At 34.2% G+C, this 20,141-nt stretch overlaps 2 protein-coding genes across 5 annotated transcripts in view; one reads left to right on the forward strand and one right to left on the reverse strand.

The window, feature by feature from the left end:
• Window positions 1-20,141, reverse strand: part of FAM227B (family with sequence similarity 227 member B) — a 300,149-nt gene that overhangs the window by 97,200 nt on the left and 182,808 nt on the right. For 2 of the 4 annotated variants that reach the window (XM_055098573.2, XM_055098574.2), the window contains one exon: window positions 5,492-18,617. The exons of the other annotated variants lie outside the window; for them this stretch is intronic. In XM_055098573.2, coding sequence (XP_054954548.1) covers window positions 18,435-18,617 — 183 coding nt within the window. In that variant the 3' untranslated portion in view covers window positions 5,492-18,434. Of the gene's footprint in view, window positions 1-5,491; window positions 18,618-20,141 lie in introns of those variants that run through there. 4 annotated transcript variants of the gene reach the window in all.
• FGF7 (fibroblast growth factor 7) overlaps window positions 2,482-20,141 on the forward strand; it is a 64,457-nt gene continuing 46,797 nt past the window's right edge. The window contains exons 1-2 of the mRNA XM_034938738.4: window positions 2,482-2,809; window positions 3,405-3,956. Of these exons, the coding sequence (XP_034794629.1) occupies window positions 3,671-3,956 (286 nt within the window). The 5' untranslated portion in view covers window positions 2,482-2,809; window positions 3,405-3,670. The remainder of the gene's footprint in view (window positions 2,810-3,404; window positions 3,957-20,141) is intronic.

Consider the following 20,141-nt stretch of genomic DNA (forward strand, 5'->3'; position numbering starts at 1 on the left):
GAGGATATGGAACAGAATAAGATGTAAGAATGAAAAGTAATGAAAATATTTAATTATGTTCCCTTCTACTGATTATATTATACATGATTATGAATGAGGCAAAGTTTTGTTTTTCTTTTTGAGACGGAGTCTCGCTTTGTCGCCTAGGCTGGAGTGCAGTTGCGCGATCTCTGCTCACTGCAAGCTCTGCTTCCCGGGTTCACACCATTTTCCTGCCTCAGCCTCCCGAGTAGCTGGGACTACAGGCGCCCGCTACCATGCCCGGCTAATTTTTTTGTATTTTTAGTAGAGATGGGGTTTCACTGTGTTAGCCAGGATGGTCTCGATCTCCTGACTTTGTGATCCATCCGCCTTGGCCTCCCAAAGTGCTGGGATTACAGGCGTGAGCCACCATGCTGGGCCAGTTAATTCTTTGAAGCCAGCAATGGTGTGTTAAAAAAGAAAATTCAATCTACAAATAACAAAAAAAAGACAATAGTTCAAAGTATTCCTGTGCTTAATCTATCACTATAGGTCTATTAAAACAAGAGCAACAAACGGTTGCCAATGTATAACTTAAAACATCCAGAGGGTTACCCCATCTACAGTTGCCTAAAGTTATTCTTAGTTCCTGGAGAATTCATTTAGAAGCATAAGCATAATAAGGGCACAGTGAAATCTAAGTTTGGTTCTCCATTATAGCTGTGGTCCTAATGAATTGTGGGCCCATCCTGAATTAATAATTCTCCAATAAAAATGATAATCAAAGAATTTAAACCATTGATACAGTTCCCTTGTTGATATTAATCTGTTCATTAATATTACTTGGATCATATTTCCAAATTACAGAGTGTAATAGCATCTAATGCACTTTCATAGATCACAATTTTATTCTTTTGTTTCCCATTTTACAGTTAATCCTATGTAGCAGATATTAAGGAGGCACTAAGCACTCTTTGCTAACAAACTATCCATTTCTTTCATTTAAGTATTTAGCACTTAGTTAGCAAATGTGGACTTCTCACTTACTGATTTCTTGGTTTAAAATCCGTGGGTTCAGTATGGAACAAATGGATTTAGTAGCTCTTGAATATCTTTACACTGTAAACTTACTATTGATAACTTTTATTTCTTTAGAAGCAATATCTAAGTCCTAGGAATTCTGAGCCTGCTCATTATTGTTACCTCCCAAACTAGCGGAGTGTGATTCAGAACACAATAACATTATATTTTCTTTCCTCCTTCTCTTCCTCCTTTTAGAGAATACATGATAGGATGTTTTCAGCTTTCTAGCTTTCAACAGATGCAATGATCAAAGAGTCTGTCCCCCTCTGCTTTAATAAATGTGGAACATTCAACATTTGGCATATGAAGAGTAACTGGGTACATCTGAACTATTCTGTGCTCTTCATTCTGTTCCCTAAAGGGACAGATACAAAGAGAAATCACATAAACTATAATCCAGTTGAGTAGATTTAATTTCCTTTTCCTATTTGGTCTACATGCACCACCTGGTGGTAAAGTAGTGCATTTCACATAGAGTGTGTGTGTGTGTGTGTGTGCGCGCGCGCGCGTGTGTGTGTTTTGAGGAGTATATAACATGAGAAAGATAATTTTAATATGCTTTCCTAATACTGATTTAGATAGACAACACAATTATTCTACACCAAGAATCTAATACAACACTTGAGCACTACTTCATGTATAACAGAACAGGAAGTAAAGGAGAGAACTCATGCTGGAAAGTAAAATAGCTTTCACTTATTTACCTTAGCAATACATATTATAATTCCATCTGTAAATTAACATTTATTGTTCCAATATTCTTATTGAGGCAAAAATCAAACACTGATAATCAATGTGAAACCATTTCCTCCTTTTTAAAGAATAACAGCTTTTAAAAGTAGGTGCCCTGTTCCTTATATTAGTAGTGAGTATAAGTCACAGATCACAGAATTGTAAAGCACCATAGAGGCATTAGACCAATACACCAATTTTACAAATGTAGCAGCTGAGACTCTGGAACAGCAGGTAACTTGCCCAAAGTCATACTGGTCATTAGTGGTCCAACACAAATAAGAATCTAGATCTTCTCACTTTCAGCCTAGGAATATAATACATAAAAATTGTACTTATATTCATTTTCAATGAATTGTCTCTGTATGATGTGATAATATTCAACTTATCTACACAGTGCTTTAAGGCACTCATATGTTAGTTAACACATACCAGTTTTGTTCTAACATTCTGAGCACAAAGAAGTAATTGAAGAAATGCATGTATCATAAAGCTATGGAAAAGATTTTCTAAGTATTAAAAAACCCTATATATATGTTCAAATGAATAATTTTCCAAGTATAATACAACTGCTATATTGCAAAGAAGGTTTAAAAAATTCCCTTTCCCCTTCTAACTGCTTCAGAACCAGAGATCTGTTTCTACAAAGTAGGTACCCACTTGTAGATTTAAGCATAAAACATGTTCATAGCTCCCTCTCATGACCATTGAATACTATACAAGCCTCCTTTTATTCTCGCTGTTGTATTCAACTAACAGCTCACTGGCTAAGTTTTAATTGCTTCCAATGAGGTCAGCAAAGGTATTTATCGAAAAGCCCTGAATAAAAGGCTCACACACACACACAAGCACACACGCGCTCACACACAGAGAGAAAATCCTTCTGCCTGTTGATTTATGGAAACAATTATGATTCTGCTGGAGAACTTTTCAGCTGAGAAATAGTTTGTAGCTACAGTAGAAAGGCTCAAGTTGCACCAGGCAGACAACAGACATGGAATTCTTATATATCCAGCTGTTATCAACAAAACAAGTAAGTTACTGTTATTTGTCTTTAAAAACAATGCTGAATGTTTTCTAAAAGTTTATCTCTTTTTCTGATTTTAGTACTGAGCAGGAAAGTAAAGTTACAAGATTTTTGAGCCATGTAACTATCTATAGTAATTATGCTGTAGAACATAAAGATAAGGTTGAAGTTCTCCAGAGCAATCCTGACATTTAACTTAAAAAACCTGGGCAGTTCAGGAGAAAATAATTGATTAACCACAAATGTAAAAGCATATAATAAAGAAGTCTAGGGAGAAAGCAGTTACACTTTGTTAGCAGTAATTGTAAAAACTTAATTTAAATCAATAGTTCTGAGTGCAGTATGGTTCTCACAAAATAGCAATTGGAATGAATGGTACAGTCATATTCTGTTTTGTCTCTACTCATGCATAAATTTTATAAATCTACACATAAAGTGGTAAAGATTTTGACATCCTCTGTGAAGGCTGTTTTAAATGTATCTTCAAAGAATAACCTATACTGTATTCTAATACTACTACTTACCCACTGAAATTTACACTTACAATTTTTTATCTTCCTCTCTCCTCCCCTCCCTATTCTTAATCTCTCATTGCAAACAGAAGTCAAATAGCAAACAGCGTCACAGCAACTGAACTTACTACGAACTGTTTTTATGAGGATTTATCAACAGAGTTATTTAAGGAGGAATCCTGTGTTGTTATCAGGAACTAAAAGGATAAGGCTAACAATTTGGAAAGAGCAACTACTCTTTCTTAAATCACTCTACAATTCACAGATAGGAAGAGGTCAATGACCTAGGAGTAACAATCAACTCAAGATTCATTTTCATTATGTTATTCATGAACACCCGGAGCACTACACTATAATGCACAAATGGATACTGACATGGATCCTGCCAACTTTGCTCTACAGATCATGCTTTCACATTATCTGTCTAGTGGGTACTATATCTTTAGCTTGCAATGACATGACTCCAGAGCAAATGGCTACAAATGTGAACTGTTCCAGCCCTGAGCGACACACAAGAAGTTATGATTACATGGAAGGAGGGGATATAAGAGTGAGAAGACTCTTCTGTCGAACACAGTGGTACCTGAGGATCGATAAAAGAGGCAAAGTAAAAGGGACCCAAGAGATGAAGAATAATTACAGTAAGTAATTTTAAGTACTGCTTATGAACCTTAGCAATCTGTTAATGGATCAATTTTCAGGTGACATGTTTTCTCAGCTTCCTTTTGCTTCTTGAAAAAAAATTAAATAAAATGTCACCTAATTTCTCTAAATTGAACTATGTTGAACTATGCCCCTAAAAATATCTCTTTTAACAGGGCAAATCTACTTACATTATAGTTGGACCTGATAATCCAAGCCAATTTGAAAATATATACTCCTTGTCCTGAAAATGCTCATAAGTTAAGCAAAATGTAAATAATATTATTCACACCAAAATGTGACTTAATATTGTCTAAGCAAAACTTATTAAGATATCTAATTTAGAACTTCATAAATTATCACTAAAAGCTATTTATCACTAGTTTAAAGAGTAGGGAAATTATTTTTATTAATTTGATTTTCTTTGAAATAATATTTTCATGATGTAAATTAAAATACTTAATCTGTGCTAAGATATGCATTCATTTGCAATTGTGTATAATGATAAAATAGAAGGGAATCTGTGGTATCCTTATTCATTTGAGTCATAATGAGCTTGTATTAAGTTGATGACTTATCAACTTAGGCAGAAAAACAGATCTCTCCTAACGTTTTCCTTAACTAAATCTTTTACGTCATAAAAGTTCTGTGCTACCTTAAGAAAAATGTAAAGGTGAGGGGAAAAAAGTGGGCTGGAAGAGATGGTAATTCCATGTTTTTCAATTTAAAGCCTTACATTTTTCCCAAGAATCAGTTATTCTTCTTATGTTAAAATATCAGGGTTGTGTTTTGCATTTAATGGTTATGATGAATAACCAACTTCAATAGTATTAAATGTAATGGAATAAGATACACACCTCAACATATACATTAAGGATTTAAAATACTTAGTAAAAATAAATTTTGTTTATATTACTAGCACTCAGACAACATTGTTATTAATATATAATTTCATATTAATTGTTTTAAAGTCATTTGAAAAAGAATGCATGGGGAGACTGGTGTAAACATGTGCAAATCACAGTGCCAGGCTTGCAGCAATTACTCAAACTTTTGTTGCCTGTTTACTGAATGACTTTTAGGGTTCTGAACTAATCAACCAATCAATGGGAATTTCAGAGAATTATGTTTCCAGTATGAAAATGAGAAGACCTTCTTTTTAACCATAATTGATATAGAATGTTAAGGCCATTTTAATGACTGGACAGTTATGGTTTTATTATTATTATTTATTATTATTACTGAGATTAATAAAGGTATCATGTTAGTCCTAGAAGATCATTCTTACTATACTAAAGTTTATCTAAGGAAATGACTATTTGGAGAAAATTTTTTTGATATCTACTTCTACATGAGCAACAGAATTTGGCTTATAATTAATTTATTTAAAAGTTGCTCAGATTTATCATGGATAATATCATGGATATAATAACAATATTATATATTATCATGGATAATATATATCAATAATAATATCATGGATAATAAAACCTGGTAGAGACGACAGAGCCTAGGTAAAAATTATGACACATGGGGCAACTCCCTGTCTACGAATGATCTAGGGACAATTTCTTTGTTTTTCTGACCCTCAATTTTTCATCTATAAAATGTGGGATAGGTACAGATGATTTCCATGATACTTTCCAGTTCTTATAGTCTATTCTATTTTAAACCACAGAATATATTTCATAAATATAAAGAAACCTAAATACCCATTGTATAATTATCTCACACAATGAATGAGATGAAAGTAATAGGATAAGCTGTCAGAACTAATTTCAAATTATAGCAATAAGGTTACCAAACCTTAACTGTGGAATTCTACATGCTGACTACTCCTTTTGAATCCTTTTACCAAGTAATGAAAAAGCAAAAAAGTAGATGTAAAATCCAGTGAAAATGAATAGTATGCATAATTATTTAGGATCAACAATATCTTCAATTGGAATACATTTGCATATGTAAATTTTATTTTGTTTGTGTTAAAATTTCTTGAAACAATGAAACTCAGGTAGTACACATGCATAAAATGCTAAAATTATTTTATAGTTTGAAATGCAATTTAGTGCTAACTTTGAGTAACCCTAAAGCCAATTTTGTAAACCATCTCCTCTAACACCAATTCTATAGCACAAAAGAAAAAAAAAGGAAGTCGCCCTATATTGTTATAAATTAGAATGTCACAATACCAGTGTACTAAAAAGACAAGATACACATCATGTAAATAATTTTTACTTCTATAAACTTTTTAATAGGCTGTATATATGATATACTTTCTTGATATCGTTAATTATCCTGGAAAGGGAAACTTTCATCAGAATCCTTTAAGTAAACCCTAAAACTGTCGTCAGGTTATGTGGCTATCTTATTGGAGGAGTCAGTAAGATTTCTCCAAAGTTAAAAAGAGGATAAGGCACTCTTTTTTTTTCTATAGGAAGTCCTTAGGTACAGAGGGAAATGCTACAATGAAGAATATATGGAGAATAACATGTTAGAAGAAAATTCTGATAGCCATTTCCTATTATTTGAAGGGTAGCCTTACTATAATAATTTTAAGAGTGAATGTCCAATTGTGCTAATTGACACATGTGAAGTTGAAGCTGCTATATTAGGAAATCTAGGTTCAAAAAATGCTCAGAATTTGTTTAAAATAACAAGAATGGAAACTTGAAATTATGACATTTGAAGATTGTTTACATTCCTCAATCATTAATTGAATGAATGGACAAATAAATGAATGAAAGAATGTTTCCTTCCGATTTTCATTAAAATGAGAGAAAAAGGTAATTGGATTGTCTACTAGAATGAAATGCAGCAGGATTCTGATTAAAGATCAGAATCAAACTCAGAATTTCATTTTCAATGTTTTGATGCCTTAAATTTTTTCAACAGGTTGTCATGTCAATCACCTTTCTTTGGAGTCTTTTAAGTTAGTATAGATTTTAGTGTCTTGGAAGATAAAATTTTACATGAAAAGTAATATACCAGCTATGCAAAATATAATTATTCTTCTGGTTACCAAAAGAAAGTCCCCAATCTTTTCTCATGACTTTTTTTTGAATGACTGACCTGAGAATGTCAATAGGCTTCAGAGGACTACTCACTTCACCAGCAGAAGCAATGCTTCCACACAGGAATGTGGTTTTTTAAGATACTAGTAAATATGGATTGGAGCTAGCAGGAGAAGTAAAATATCTAGATGTATAATTCTGCTTCCACAATGTTTTGGGCTCGGGTAGATGGATGGAGGGCATGGAGAAAGAAAAGGGAGTGGTGGGCAAGTGGATGTGACTGCTCATGTCTCATAACTTTAGGGAATTTTTAAAAATTACTTAAGCTATCCTGGATTGTGAGGTTGTCACTTACTTTAGTCTTACCTTAATTACTGTGTTGTTTTGTAAAATATTTTAAGTTTAGATTAGAATGAATATATTACAGAAAGAGTGCATCAAGGAACCCAAGGGAAATAAGACTTGTATTAGTAGACATATAAATAAGAACTATGAAGATGGGGGAATTCATGAGAGGCCAAGAGATACTGGACCATATTTCTGACTCTTGAGGGGACAGAAGCTGCTACTAGAGAACTGGTCATAAGGATTGTGTACTACTGTTACCCAGGAGGCAGAAAGTCTCTCCCCTTTACTTATCTCTCTGGTGGCTTCACATTTAGCCTAACAGTGGGTTTCCAGGTGATGAAACTAGTATCTAACCTTAACTAATAATAAGAATACTAAAAGCATAAAATGTCCCTCCAAAGTACACATTCAAAATGAAGTAAATATTCATTTTCTCTGCAGAAGAAGAAGAGCATTGAGAACATCATAAAAGGGTGAAATGAATGGTCAATACTTCCACTTTTGTTGTCAGAACTCTCCCCATGGGGACAAGATCAGAGGGTGAATTTAGATTACTGCTGCACCAGGCAGTCCAACAGCAGACAGAGGCTATCATTCTGCACCTGACAGAAATAACACTGCTCTTTAAGCTGAGTATTGAGGTGCCGAGTGAGAGAAAGCAGCAGTGCACTGGGCACTCAGTGACCGCCTTGAGAGACAGATGTGGAAGACAGAATCCAATCCCTCAGTATAATTTTCTTGCTTTTGGTATTCAATTACTAAAAAGTTGTGCTCTTCCCAATAATAGTCAATATCATCTACTCCTTTTAAGAATTTCTTGTCATAAATTGCCTCACTTGATTATAATGAAGCACTGTTAGTTCCATAGCAAGAAAAGGGTTAGCCATTCTGAAAACTGGCCAATGATTTGGCAATATTCTCTTTTGGACTGTTAGACTGTGATGGGATATGGCCTAACAATTGGCAAAAGGCAAATAAACACAGCGTTGCTGAATTTGACTTTGGCTACAAAACCTTCAGCGACTCATTTGTCAACAATTCTTTGGATAGGCTCCTACTTAACAATAATGTCTGTTAGAAGCTAGCAAATACACATATTGCCTCTGAATATGGAGATGGTAAATTCGCTTATATTCTAAACAGTTCTTAGCAAGTTATCTAAAAGAACAATAATTCACATTATCAGAATCAAAAATAGCAATGTAAGGACAACCTCTGCCTTTAAAAAAATAGATAATAAGTAACATATCTATGCAGTCGAACCAAAATCCTAGCAATTATAGACAAGGTAGAATCTTGTAGAACTGGAGACCCGCATTCCCTTAAGTAACTTGTTAGGGCTTTAAATTATGGAGAATGGATAAACTGCTGGGGAGCAGATTTGAAAATATTAGCCATTCTTTGATTAGTTTTTAATTTTATAATCTTTTCTTTTTGGCTATCACATGTGCCTGGCACTTATGAAGTGCTAATAAGTTCATTCATTGCCACGAGTGCATCTCTTATCATCTCTTTTCTCTTTTGTAAATCCTCATCTAGACTGACCCTTATGACTCAGCTGTACAATAACTCTTTAGCCTACAGTTCTAGAGCATTCAGAGGCCCAAGTGAATTACAGAGAATGGAAGAAGTCAGCTCTTAGATATATTGAAAGGGTTGCCTTTTCTAGATTTTTCTATCTCTCAACCTTGTCTAAATATTACAATCAGCTGGGGAACTTTAAAAAAATACTGATGCCAGGTTCCAACCACAAAAAATTTTTCATTAAATTGATCTGAGGTACAGTCTGGGCATCAGGAATTTTAAAAGCTTCCCCAGATAATTCTGACATGCTGCCAGGGATGAGAACCACTGGACTAAGGGGATCACATTAGATTACTGGGGAATTAAGTCAGAATCTCACAAAGGTGGGAAGGACCAGGCATTAGTATTTGTTAAAGTTCTCCAATGATTCTAAAGTGCAGCTAAGGTTGCAAACCACTGCTTATGGAGAACAAGAATTCTAATTCAGCCTGGACCACCTCAGGGGTCTTGGGAATGTTTCAGACCCTGTAGAGGGATTCAAAGTTAACTTGAACCCTAGAGGATTTTGAAATAGGCTTGATTAGGCATAAATCTCTGAATTATGCATCAAGAGGGTTCTTCTGGGCTCATCTGACCTCTCTGACAAATCTTAGTGGCTCCAACATTTGGTGAACTGGCCTGGAAATGTACGTGATGATAGCTCTGTAGCTACTATGTTAAGAAGACTGCTTTGGTGAATGAGTTAGCTGCAGGGAAGAATAGGTTCTGTACCACAGCCTCACAATGACAGGCAGGTCTGCATCTCTTCTGACACTTTAAAGTGGTGTTGCAGTAGAGTACTTGAAGTACAGGCCTCAATGTCTGCTTATTCTGCACTTAAATGAGCCACCTTATGACTATGAACTCAGATGCTCCCAGATTAGGATCTCACCTCTCATGGCCACACAACCAAGTTCAAAGGCAGAGGTTTAAGGAGACAACCTCTAGCCTAGGAAACCCAGGGGGAGAGAACCACAATTCTAGAGGGTTGGCTTAGTCTGCTTTGTGTTGATATAAGAGAATACTGCAGATTGGATAATTTATAAAGAAAAGAAATTTATTCTTCACAGTTCTGGAGGCTGGGAAGTCCAATATCAAGGTAATGGCATCTAGCAAGGGCCTGCTTGCTGTGTCATTCCATGGTGGAAGGTAGAAGGGCAAGAATGTATGAGAGTAAGAGAGTATGAGACAGACAGGGCTGAAATCATTTTTTCTAACAACCCATTCTCTTCATAACTCACTTCTGAGAAAATGACATTAATCTATTCAGGAGGTTGAAGGCTTCATGGCCTAATCACCTCTCAATGGTCCCATCTCTTAATACCATCACAATGGCAATTAAATTTCAACATGAGTTTTGGAGAGGACATTCAAACCATAGCAAGGGTCTATCCAGATCAGAGAAAAGACATAAAGCTAGAGGACTGTTCTCTTTTTAAGACTGGAATGATGCACAACATTAGGGCAAAGCTTTTTTTTTTTTTTCTAAGGATCATAGCTTTCTTCCTTTGTATCACACAATTTTTGGTAGCACAATAACTTCTCTAACATCACTATTGGAATACAATACTTTTCCATTTTTAAATTTTATATATCTCACAATAAAATTATGTATACTTAAGTAATATGGAGAAAAATGACTCTTGTTCAATGAAATAGACTTTAATATAAACTCCTTTACTAAACAATATCTAACATTTTTACCCCTCAAATAGGTTGCAAATGAAAATCCTCTGCCTTCCACATGATTTGGAAAATTGTGTTAAAGAGTTCCTGAATGTTTAACCGCTTTTGGACCAAGTTTTATATCTGCATTTGAGATTATATCTGGACATATCTTTAGTAGAGAAGTCGTGTCAAATTCACTAACAAAAATGTCATTAAAGTTCCTTAACTATGTGTATGAAAGGGTTTGTGTAGTAATATGTAAAGACAAAGTGATTAAGATGGGGAGTGAGAGAGGAGAATTATCCAGTACCCATGCCCAGGTAAACCTTGTCTTTAGGCAGGCAACATCATTCTCAGAGGAAAAAAATTTGATGTATACTGGGGAGAATTGGCTCTAGAGATTCTCCAGTTGCTTAACTTCCCTCCAGAAGAAAGTAATCTCTTCTACTGGAGTGGTCATGAGTACTTGATAGAGTCATTAGCTAGTGTCCATCTAAAAATAAAGAGGAAGAAAATATCTTTGTGAACAGGAGGAAAAAGAGCAAAAGAGAAAAGGAAAAAGACTTTACATAAAAATTATTGGATTTTAAATCTTCTGTAAACTTAAAATGAAGCAAAGTTTCTCATAAAATATAGCTCCACTAACTTTCTTGATGCACTTAAAGAATGAGACAATGGAATGACAAGATAGTAGAAGGAAGAAACAAAACCACTAAAATGCTGGGGGTTGGATTTAACTAGAAATTGAAATAATAATTTCAGATAATAATACAGAGGAGTTGAAATGATAATAGATTATTACAGGTATTACTCAAATAGGTTTGAATCTCTTGGTTGATTTTGTGCCGAAAACTGTAATAATCTTTGCTTATTTATCAGAATTATTCTGAAACTGAATTTATTTTTAAGATTAATGTAAGAGAAATAAGACATGTTCCAATATCCTCAAATATCACATTTGTTATATTCTATTGTAATATTTCCCATTTTATCTGGCTACTTGAACTTTAGATGTAACTGTAAGTAAAGCTAAGAAAATAGTTTGAGACCAAATTCAGAATGAACTCAGCTTGCAGAATTTTCTTAAGGTAATATTTCCAAACTGTGTTTCTTTATAACACTAGTGCCCCCTGAGATATTAAGGCTGTTTCCTGTAGCACAGCTTCTCTAACTAACCTGCTGAGAAATATTAGGTTAAATAAAATTGAACAATTTTTTTTCAGCAGAATTTCTCTGAGTCTATACTATACTAATGAGAATTTTAAAAACTCTAGGAAAAGAGTATACATGATTTCTTAAACTTATTTGACAACATAACACTCCTCCTCTCCCTCACCTCCATTCTTAGTCCCTGGTTTGGGTGGAATATTTAAATTTTATTAAATTTCAACTTGAGAGCTATTGTCTAAGGATCTATCTTTGGTGTTGTCGAGAACTAAACGAAGTTGCCACTAAATTGTTTGAATCAAATAAAAAAACTATACAATTGACCTGAACCAACATTTTAATAATGACCAACTAAGCATGTATGCCAAAGTCAGAAGATTATATATGATTTCGGACTATTAGAGTAATATTTCGTGCATGAATACTGGACAGAAATCCAGGGATTTGCAGTGGGATTTAAGCCTAATTTAAAATTCTTTCTGAGTTCTGAGCAGATTTATAGGACCACCCTCCTGTAACAAGAAATGATGCCCAACAGCTATTATTTGGGCCACCGATAAACTAACCAAAAACATTTCCTATGCTATAACCTAAAAATGCTTTAGGATCCTAATATGATTGAAAAATTCTTACTGTATATATCTAAAACAATAAATTTTTACTTTTCAAAAAAGTAGTTGGAGCAAAATTTGTTGCTATTTCAATTATTTCAATAAAGAAATGTTTCATTTACTGGCTAAAAATTATTTAGAAATTTAACATAATCTGATGAAAGGACTACAAATTTAATGAATTAATCTCCACATTCTTCAAAGAAATCAATTATTTGAGATTTTCAATACAGAGCCAGTAATGGTCTTATTCTCTTTCTGTGCCCCAATTGCTTTTCTACCTGTGCACAGCACATCTGCCTTGTCTTATGATTCTTTCTGTTTGCATTTGGCACTGTCACTAGAATGTCAGTTCTGAGAAAATAAGTACCATATCTTACTTTTTATTTTTTTAATCTTCCAGTGGTAGAAGCAGCAGCACTTAGCCCAGTGTAAGAGGTGAAAGGGTAAAAGAGGGGAGAAAGATTGGTGATCACTCAATATATTTATCCTTTAATTTATTACACATTTAAAATTAGATGTAAATAAGAAATAGATTACTAAATTATCATGAAAATTTAAAGTGGGCAAGAATTAAAAGCCTTGCTGAAATAAAAGAGAAATACACTTCACTTCCCTCTCATTCTCTATCACTAAAAAAAAATGGCCTCCAGAACCAATTTGATTTAATGTCTTTCTAGGTGATTTCAAGGAACTGGTGGAAAATTTAGTTTATTGTAGAGGCCAACTATATAAGCAGACACAGTTACCACTGGTGACACTGGAAGGTTGATTGGCAGGGCATAGTGAAGACCAATTCCAGAGGAGCTGTGGCCCTCCATGACACCCATTTTTGTTCCCACCTGACTGCCAGCTAATCCATGCATGCCAAAAACTATAAACAGAAAAAAACAGTAATTCATAGTTGATATTGGTTTAAGGAATATCTGCATTAGAGACAAAAAGAGAAAAAGTCTTTAATAATTACATGAGCTATACTAGAAAACAAGCAGTGGACTGATAATTTTGGGGCAGGGGTCTGCCTACTAATATTGATCCTGGAGTTGGTGATCAGCACTGAAGGGAGGAGAGGGCATATGCATAGGAAGAGAGAACTGGGGAGAAGTCAAGAAAGTTGGTGAATCCACTCTCAATTCGTTTTAGTGCCAGTAGCCTGATCTTCAGGAGTCTTTTGGTATCTTACGGGGTCTCTAACTATACTTCTGACCATAGGCCTAGTTTATCTGGTTCATATTGAGGCAGCTCTCATAGGAAGGTCACTTGTAGGTGTTACATAGTTTCCTCCTTTGTTTGCATGAATAATGAAGATATGCAAAATTTTAAAGGCTAATGACTTTTATTTTTTTAAATTAATTCAACCAAGTTATTTATACCTCCTTTTGCTAGACTAAGAATACAATAGTAAGCAAATATACAGTCCATGCTTTTACAGAATTAACAGTTGGGAGTCAAGGGAGAACTCCAAGTCAGAGTGAGTAAGTTTAGAGCACATCGCAGGTTGTCGAACCCAACACAAGGAGAAGGGCATGGAAATCTTTTCTGAGAGGAAATAGCCTGAAGAATGAAAGGACAAAAGATAGAGGACAGATGTATTATCCTCAGAGGAAATGCTTTTTGTAGATGTTTGGTAGTAACAGTACTGCAAGATTGGGAAATGAAAAGTGATTTAACATCTTTCCAAGTATCAATGCTAAACTCACCAAGGTAAAAGTTTTTTTTCTATTAAAAATATAAGAACATTTACTCTTTATTAATTTGCATGCTTCGAATGATTGCTATGTTTATTAAAAACATAACTACCAGCAACTTAAATTAAATCTAAAAACATAGACTGTGAATTTGTTCACTGTGTATGCTCAATCTGGCAAGGGAAAACATCAATAATTAATAAAAAACTAATTAATAATTAATTAATTAATAAAAAGAGAACCAATTTCTCAAAGTTCATACAATGTTTTTCCTTTAAAGGGAAATTTTAAAGGCATAATTCAATTGGAATAATATATTTTTTCTGAATAACTGCATATTTTTCACTTTTTTATGATAAACAGTATGTTGTGTGTATTTTACAACAATAAAAATACATTCATACAAAACAGTAATGTTCATTTCGAACACATACAAAATGGTATACATTAAAATCATTGTGTATGAAGTGAGAGGGGGGTACATGGGGAAAAGGCATAAGTGTGAAAAAAATGAATGAAATATTTTTTACTTTTTAATGCCTTTTCAATCTTTGACCATAAGTGTAACTTACCTATGTCAGCTGTTGACAAATAATCACTGTAAAATCGAAGTAATCTTTATGGAGTTTTTTTCCCTAACAGTTTCTAAAATGTGAGAAAAATAATTTTGAGTCATATGTTTGGCATGTAAGGACAAAATTATGAAGGTTATCTACCACATTCTTTAAGATAAGACATACTTTTACTACCATGAGCACTGGATCACCTGTTTCAACTATGTAATCAAGACACTCAGTAGTCAAGCAGCTGTGCATAGTTTTATGCCCTCTAATTCATGAAGTATGCTACTTTCATAAAACTACTGATATGTCTTTGTTTCTGCAAAATTAGGCTCACCTCCCTTCTTGTATAAATAATGTGTTATAAAATAATGTTGGATGTTTAACAGGCACACAGAAGTGCTTTCAGCTTTGAAAAGATTCTGGCCAAATTTGGTCTTCAAATTTTCTCTTAACTGGCTGGAAGATGGCCAGATATTGAATAATAATAGATACCCCAAAGAAGATGAGCATAAATCTATATCATAGTTGCTATGTTGTAATTTAAAATTTTTGATGTTTTGAAGTACTATTTAGTAGTTTATTAGATATTCAAATTAATATTACCACTAAAATTACTGCACTGTATAGAAGTAAATCTGTTACTGTTGACATAAATCTTTTAATTTAGTCTGCAAAATCTTACAATGTACAACTGGGAACATTTTTATTGAGTGAATAAATGTAAGTATATAATTAATGTTAATTCTTTAAAAATACATATGCCAATATTGAAATTGGTACAGAGTACTTTATTCCATTCTGATTAATTCTCAAAATATCTCCATGCTGTAAGCTTGCAATTACACAGTTACTTCATTTCACGGAAGAAAAAAAAGACCCTCAGGAAACTGGCCAGCTTAATAAGTTTGCTGGTATATAAATTCTAACTGTTTTAAAATTATACATGGGCCTGTTTTACTTCCTATTTAGATGTTGTTCATTTTAGTGAAGAAAGATTGGTGTTCAAAATTAGCCAGTGTTTCAGATGATCCTATCAAAAACCTTTGCATACAATGTTGATTGTTTTCTGAAAATATTTGAGTAGTCAGTTAAAGATTAGATATTGCATAGTAGGTCTGATGAGTCCATTGTGTGATTAACATCATTGTATATTAAGGAGCAAGAAGTTCACATATAGAATCTTGCTTTAAACCTTCCAGCTTTCCTATTATCAACACAAGCTGGTTACTAAGACTGTGAAGAGGAAAAATGAGACATTTTTAAGTAAATTTTTTCCCTCAATGAAAACATGGGCCATTAGTATTAAGATAACAAAAATGACTACTACAACAAAAATTAAATGTGTGAGTGGTTTCTATGTGTCTGGCACTGTGTTAAACACTTTATATACATTATTTAATTTAATCTTCACAGGGCTCTTATTAGGTGGGCAGACTTATGCTCATTTGCAGATGGGGGAGATTTGGCTCACAGAATTAAGTAACTTGCTCTAGGTTACATAGCTAGTAACTGTCAAAGTTGGGATGTGAATGCAAGTAGGTTTAACTCCAAAGCACAGCTTTAGTATCATCACATGTATCACTATACTGTCCCTGGTGTTATTAAAACATCGCATATTACTTTGTATCAAGCAGTGGGATAATTTGCATCTGAAGAAATACAAATAACTGAAATTTTCTTCTCTGTAATATGACCTAATGAATACTTGGCATTATCTTCAGCTTATTAAATAAAAACTTACTCCAAGTTTCCTTGTACAAAATATATCCATCTGTCTTCCCCTGAGAAGGCGTAGCAACCTTCAGTTTATTTTGCTTACACATTGCTAAGATGCTACAAAATTTAACTTGGTTGTATTTTAAACACATTCCTGACATTTATTAAAACTATTTATACTTCTGTTCTTTAGGGTCTGGAAAATTATTATAGAATGCATAATAATAATTATCCAGACACTACATATATATTAAATTGCATATATACAGTTTAATTTCAGATAATCTCAGATAATTTAGTCATATTTAGGAATGCCTAAAGATAATTTCCTTCCCTAAAGCCACTAAATCCAAATACAAAGCAACACAAAAACAAATAAAAGAAACAGCAGAGAGTTTGTTTTAACAAGCATGTCTGAAGGATGGTGAAAAAGAAACAGTTTACTGGCAAATAGGTTCTTTCTTTTGTCCATGTCCTTAGTTTATTTTTAATCCTTTTAGGACTGTGCTCCACAAAAAGTAAGAGGCAAAAGAAAGGGAATAAAAATGATGAATTAATCCAAAGATAGTGTATCTGGAATTCTATTTTAAGGATTTTTTTGGGGTGTGATTCTGGGTAAATCATATCTCTGTTTCTCAATATTTTTCTGAAAACCAGACATGAATTATTTGTGACCTGATTAACTTTAGGTTCTTTCAGTGTCTTAAGAATATCTTAGAAGGTTTGTATTCTGAAAGTTGCAGTGGCTCTTTCCAGCAATTAGAATACTATTTATTGCAATATTTACTGAGCATATATTACGTATTATGTACTGTGTATGCACAGATACACAATGCAAGCACCCACTATTGAAAAAATTCAGCCTATGTGTGGATACCAACACCAAAGAGTCAATTTCAGTAGAATATAGTAAGTACTGTGATAAAGATATGTTCAGGGAGTTAGAGGACTCTAGTGGAGGCCAGCTAACAGAACCTGGGAGAGAAAGGGCAAGACTCTCAAAAAACATATTTTAACCACATCTCAAAGAGCCAGTGGGAGTGAATCAGGCTAGAGAAGAGGGTAGGAAATGGGGAAGGGAGTCAGAAGAAAGGGTATCTCTTCCTGGAAAATAGTACATGAAGAAAAAGCTGAGTTGTGTGTCAGTAGGTTTGTATGGGAATTAGTGTTTCAGGAGTACCAAGTTCAAGATAGGAAGTAGGAAGAGATAAGACTGCAGGGAAGTCTCATATCTTGGAAAGTTGTTTTAGGGAATATGAAGCTTTACGCATAGGCTATAAGGAGCCATTGAAGAATAGTAGAAGCACTAACTAATCAAAAACAGTCATTTACATTATTCACAAAAATGACCTGGATAGTTAATATCAATTAATAACTCAAATATTACTTTGTTAAAAATTTAACCTTTCTTACCAAATCCTCTTACCAGAACTACCCACAAAGCAATGAAATTAACTCGTGATAATGAATATCCATTGCTTTGTTCCACCCAGTCTTTGATACAGGGATTTATAAATGGACCAGATTGTCAATTGCAGAAGCGAAAAGGGAGAAAAGTAGGCTAGAAAATTCACCAGTGAGTTATCAGTCTTAGCTTATCACACCAATAGCATTATTTTGTATAAATATTAATACACATTATATATAGCATAGGAGTAGATTGAGTTGATAAGAAAGTGAGAGGGAGCACGAGGACAAGGAAATAATACTGTATCATATATTATGGAACCTGGGTGTTAATCCTTTTTCTTCCAATAATTAACTGAATGACCTTGGGCAAATACTTGACTATCCTAGGCCTCAGTTTTTGTTTTTGTATTTGTTTTATAAATATAAATTGAAGAGAGGTAGGCCACATTTCTTGAATAGATTACAGTTGTTAAATGTTACCAATAGTGCTAAGCAACTGAGAGAGAGAGAGAGAGTGGGTGGTAAGGTGAGAGAAGGAAAGATAAGAGAGAGGGAGAAAAAAGAGAGAGAGAGAAAATTAGTTATCTATTGGTGCATAACAAGTTACCTAAAATTTACCAGCTTAAAACAGTATTTATTATCTTGCAGTTTCAGAGGGTCAGGAATTTGGGAGTAGCTTAGCTGAGTGGGTTGGTCTTAGGGACTCTTACGAGGTTGCAATCAAACTGTCAGCTAGGGCTGAAGTCTTCTTAAGTCTTGACTGGGGCTGAAGGATCTATATAAAGCATTCTCACATTGTTGTTGGCAGGCCTGTGTTTCTATCAGGCTGTTGGCCGGCAACTTCCTCTTTGCTATGTGGGCCTCTCGACAGGCTTCCTGAGTGTCCTTATAACACGACAACTGGCCTCCTTCAGACTGAGCAATGAGAGGGGTAGGAGAGAGAGAGAGAGAGGGAGGGAGAAAGAGAGAGAGAAAGGGAGGCAAAGAGAGAGAGAATCTTTAAGATGGAAATTGCAGTGTGACGTACCATCATTTCTGCCTTATTTTATTGGTCACACAGACTAACCCTAGTAAAATAGTAAAACGTGGGGGGAGGGAACTACCCAAGGGTGTGAATAGTGAATACTAAGTGTTAGGGATCATTGGGGCCAAACCACGGACTAACTACCATGCATGGTTTTTGCATCTGAAGAATTTTTAGTCAAGTTGAAATTCTAAGTACACATAAAATTAAGTTAAAGCAACAATAGAAGAGAAACAGAGCAATAAGTTTGTGGAATAAGCTTGTTTCTGAACAAGCCTGAGAAGTAGATAGCTTTCCTTATTGGAACTGCTAATCTGGGTTAGGGTCTCCTCAGGAGGAACGTGGCTCTCTTCTCTTACTGCAGACAGAGGGAGGAAACCTTATACCATGTGTTAATACCCCACTTCGTAGCATTGAGAAAGAAACTGGATGATTTGCTTGCTTAAAATCACACTAATGGTTGTGTGAAACAAAGACAACTCCACTCTGGAATTACAGGTCTGGAAGGAAGCCATGAGATCATAGAGTCCAGAGATTTTGACATGAAGTTTGCAGATAGCCCTCAGGGAAACTGGAAAGGAAAAAATATGCACAAATATTGGGGACAGGATTCAAAGCGTTTATCACATTATCAAAAGTATCTGTGTTTCCAATAAAAGTTTAAGAAGCACTGATCTAGTCTATTATGCTTATTTTATTTAATGAGGGAACTGAGTCACGAGAAGATAACTTTTCAAAATGACATCACGAATTAGTGGCAGTGGTGGTTTGGACTGGAATTGAAGTCTTCTGGTTTTTAGTTCAGCATACTTTTAGTTAAACCCACTGTGTAAACAATATGCATTATTACTGTGGTTTGTAATACCAAAAGCTTAGCTGATTTCCTTCTGTTTATACACTCTTACAATTTGGATCATTTCCCCTTTTGTTCTCCCACCAAATGTCAAAAAGTTGATATATTTCTTATAAGTAAAAGAGTCATCATAGAGGGGTAGAATATTGCTCCAAAGTATTTATAGTGAAAAGCCAATGTTTATATATATAGGAAAAAGAGATCAGCAAATTAATTATAGTTGGCCATCTATAATATAAAACCAAATACTTAATTGAAACTGAAATTGAAACTACTTAATGTCCTATTTACATAAAATTATCTAAAACAAACATATTGTTGTACAGTCATATAGCTAAAATAAAATTAACCAAATTAATGCATTAATATTTATTAAACAAATAGATGGGAGAATAAAAACTTCTCTTTATTGGGTATTAACTATTTGTCAGGCACAGCGCTTGGTGCTTTACATGATTTCTCTCATCTAATTCCATTTTATAAATGAGGAAAATGAGGCTCAGTTTGACAGTCAGAGACTGGTTTGGTTCTAGTAAACAACAGAGTCAGGACCTGAACTCAG

Source organism: Pan paniscus, chromosome 16, assembly GCF_029289425.2.
Source record: "Pan paniscus chromosome 16, NHGRI_mPanPan1-v2.0_pri, whole genome shotgun sequence".
NCBI lineage: Eukaryota > Metazoa > Chordata > Mammalia > Primates > Hominidae > Pan > Pan paniscus.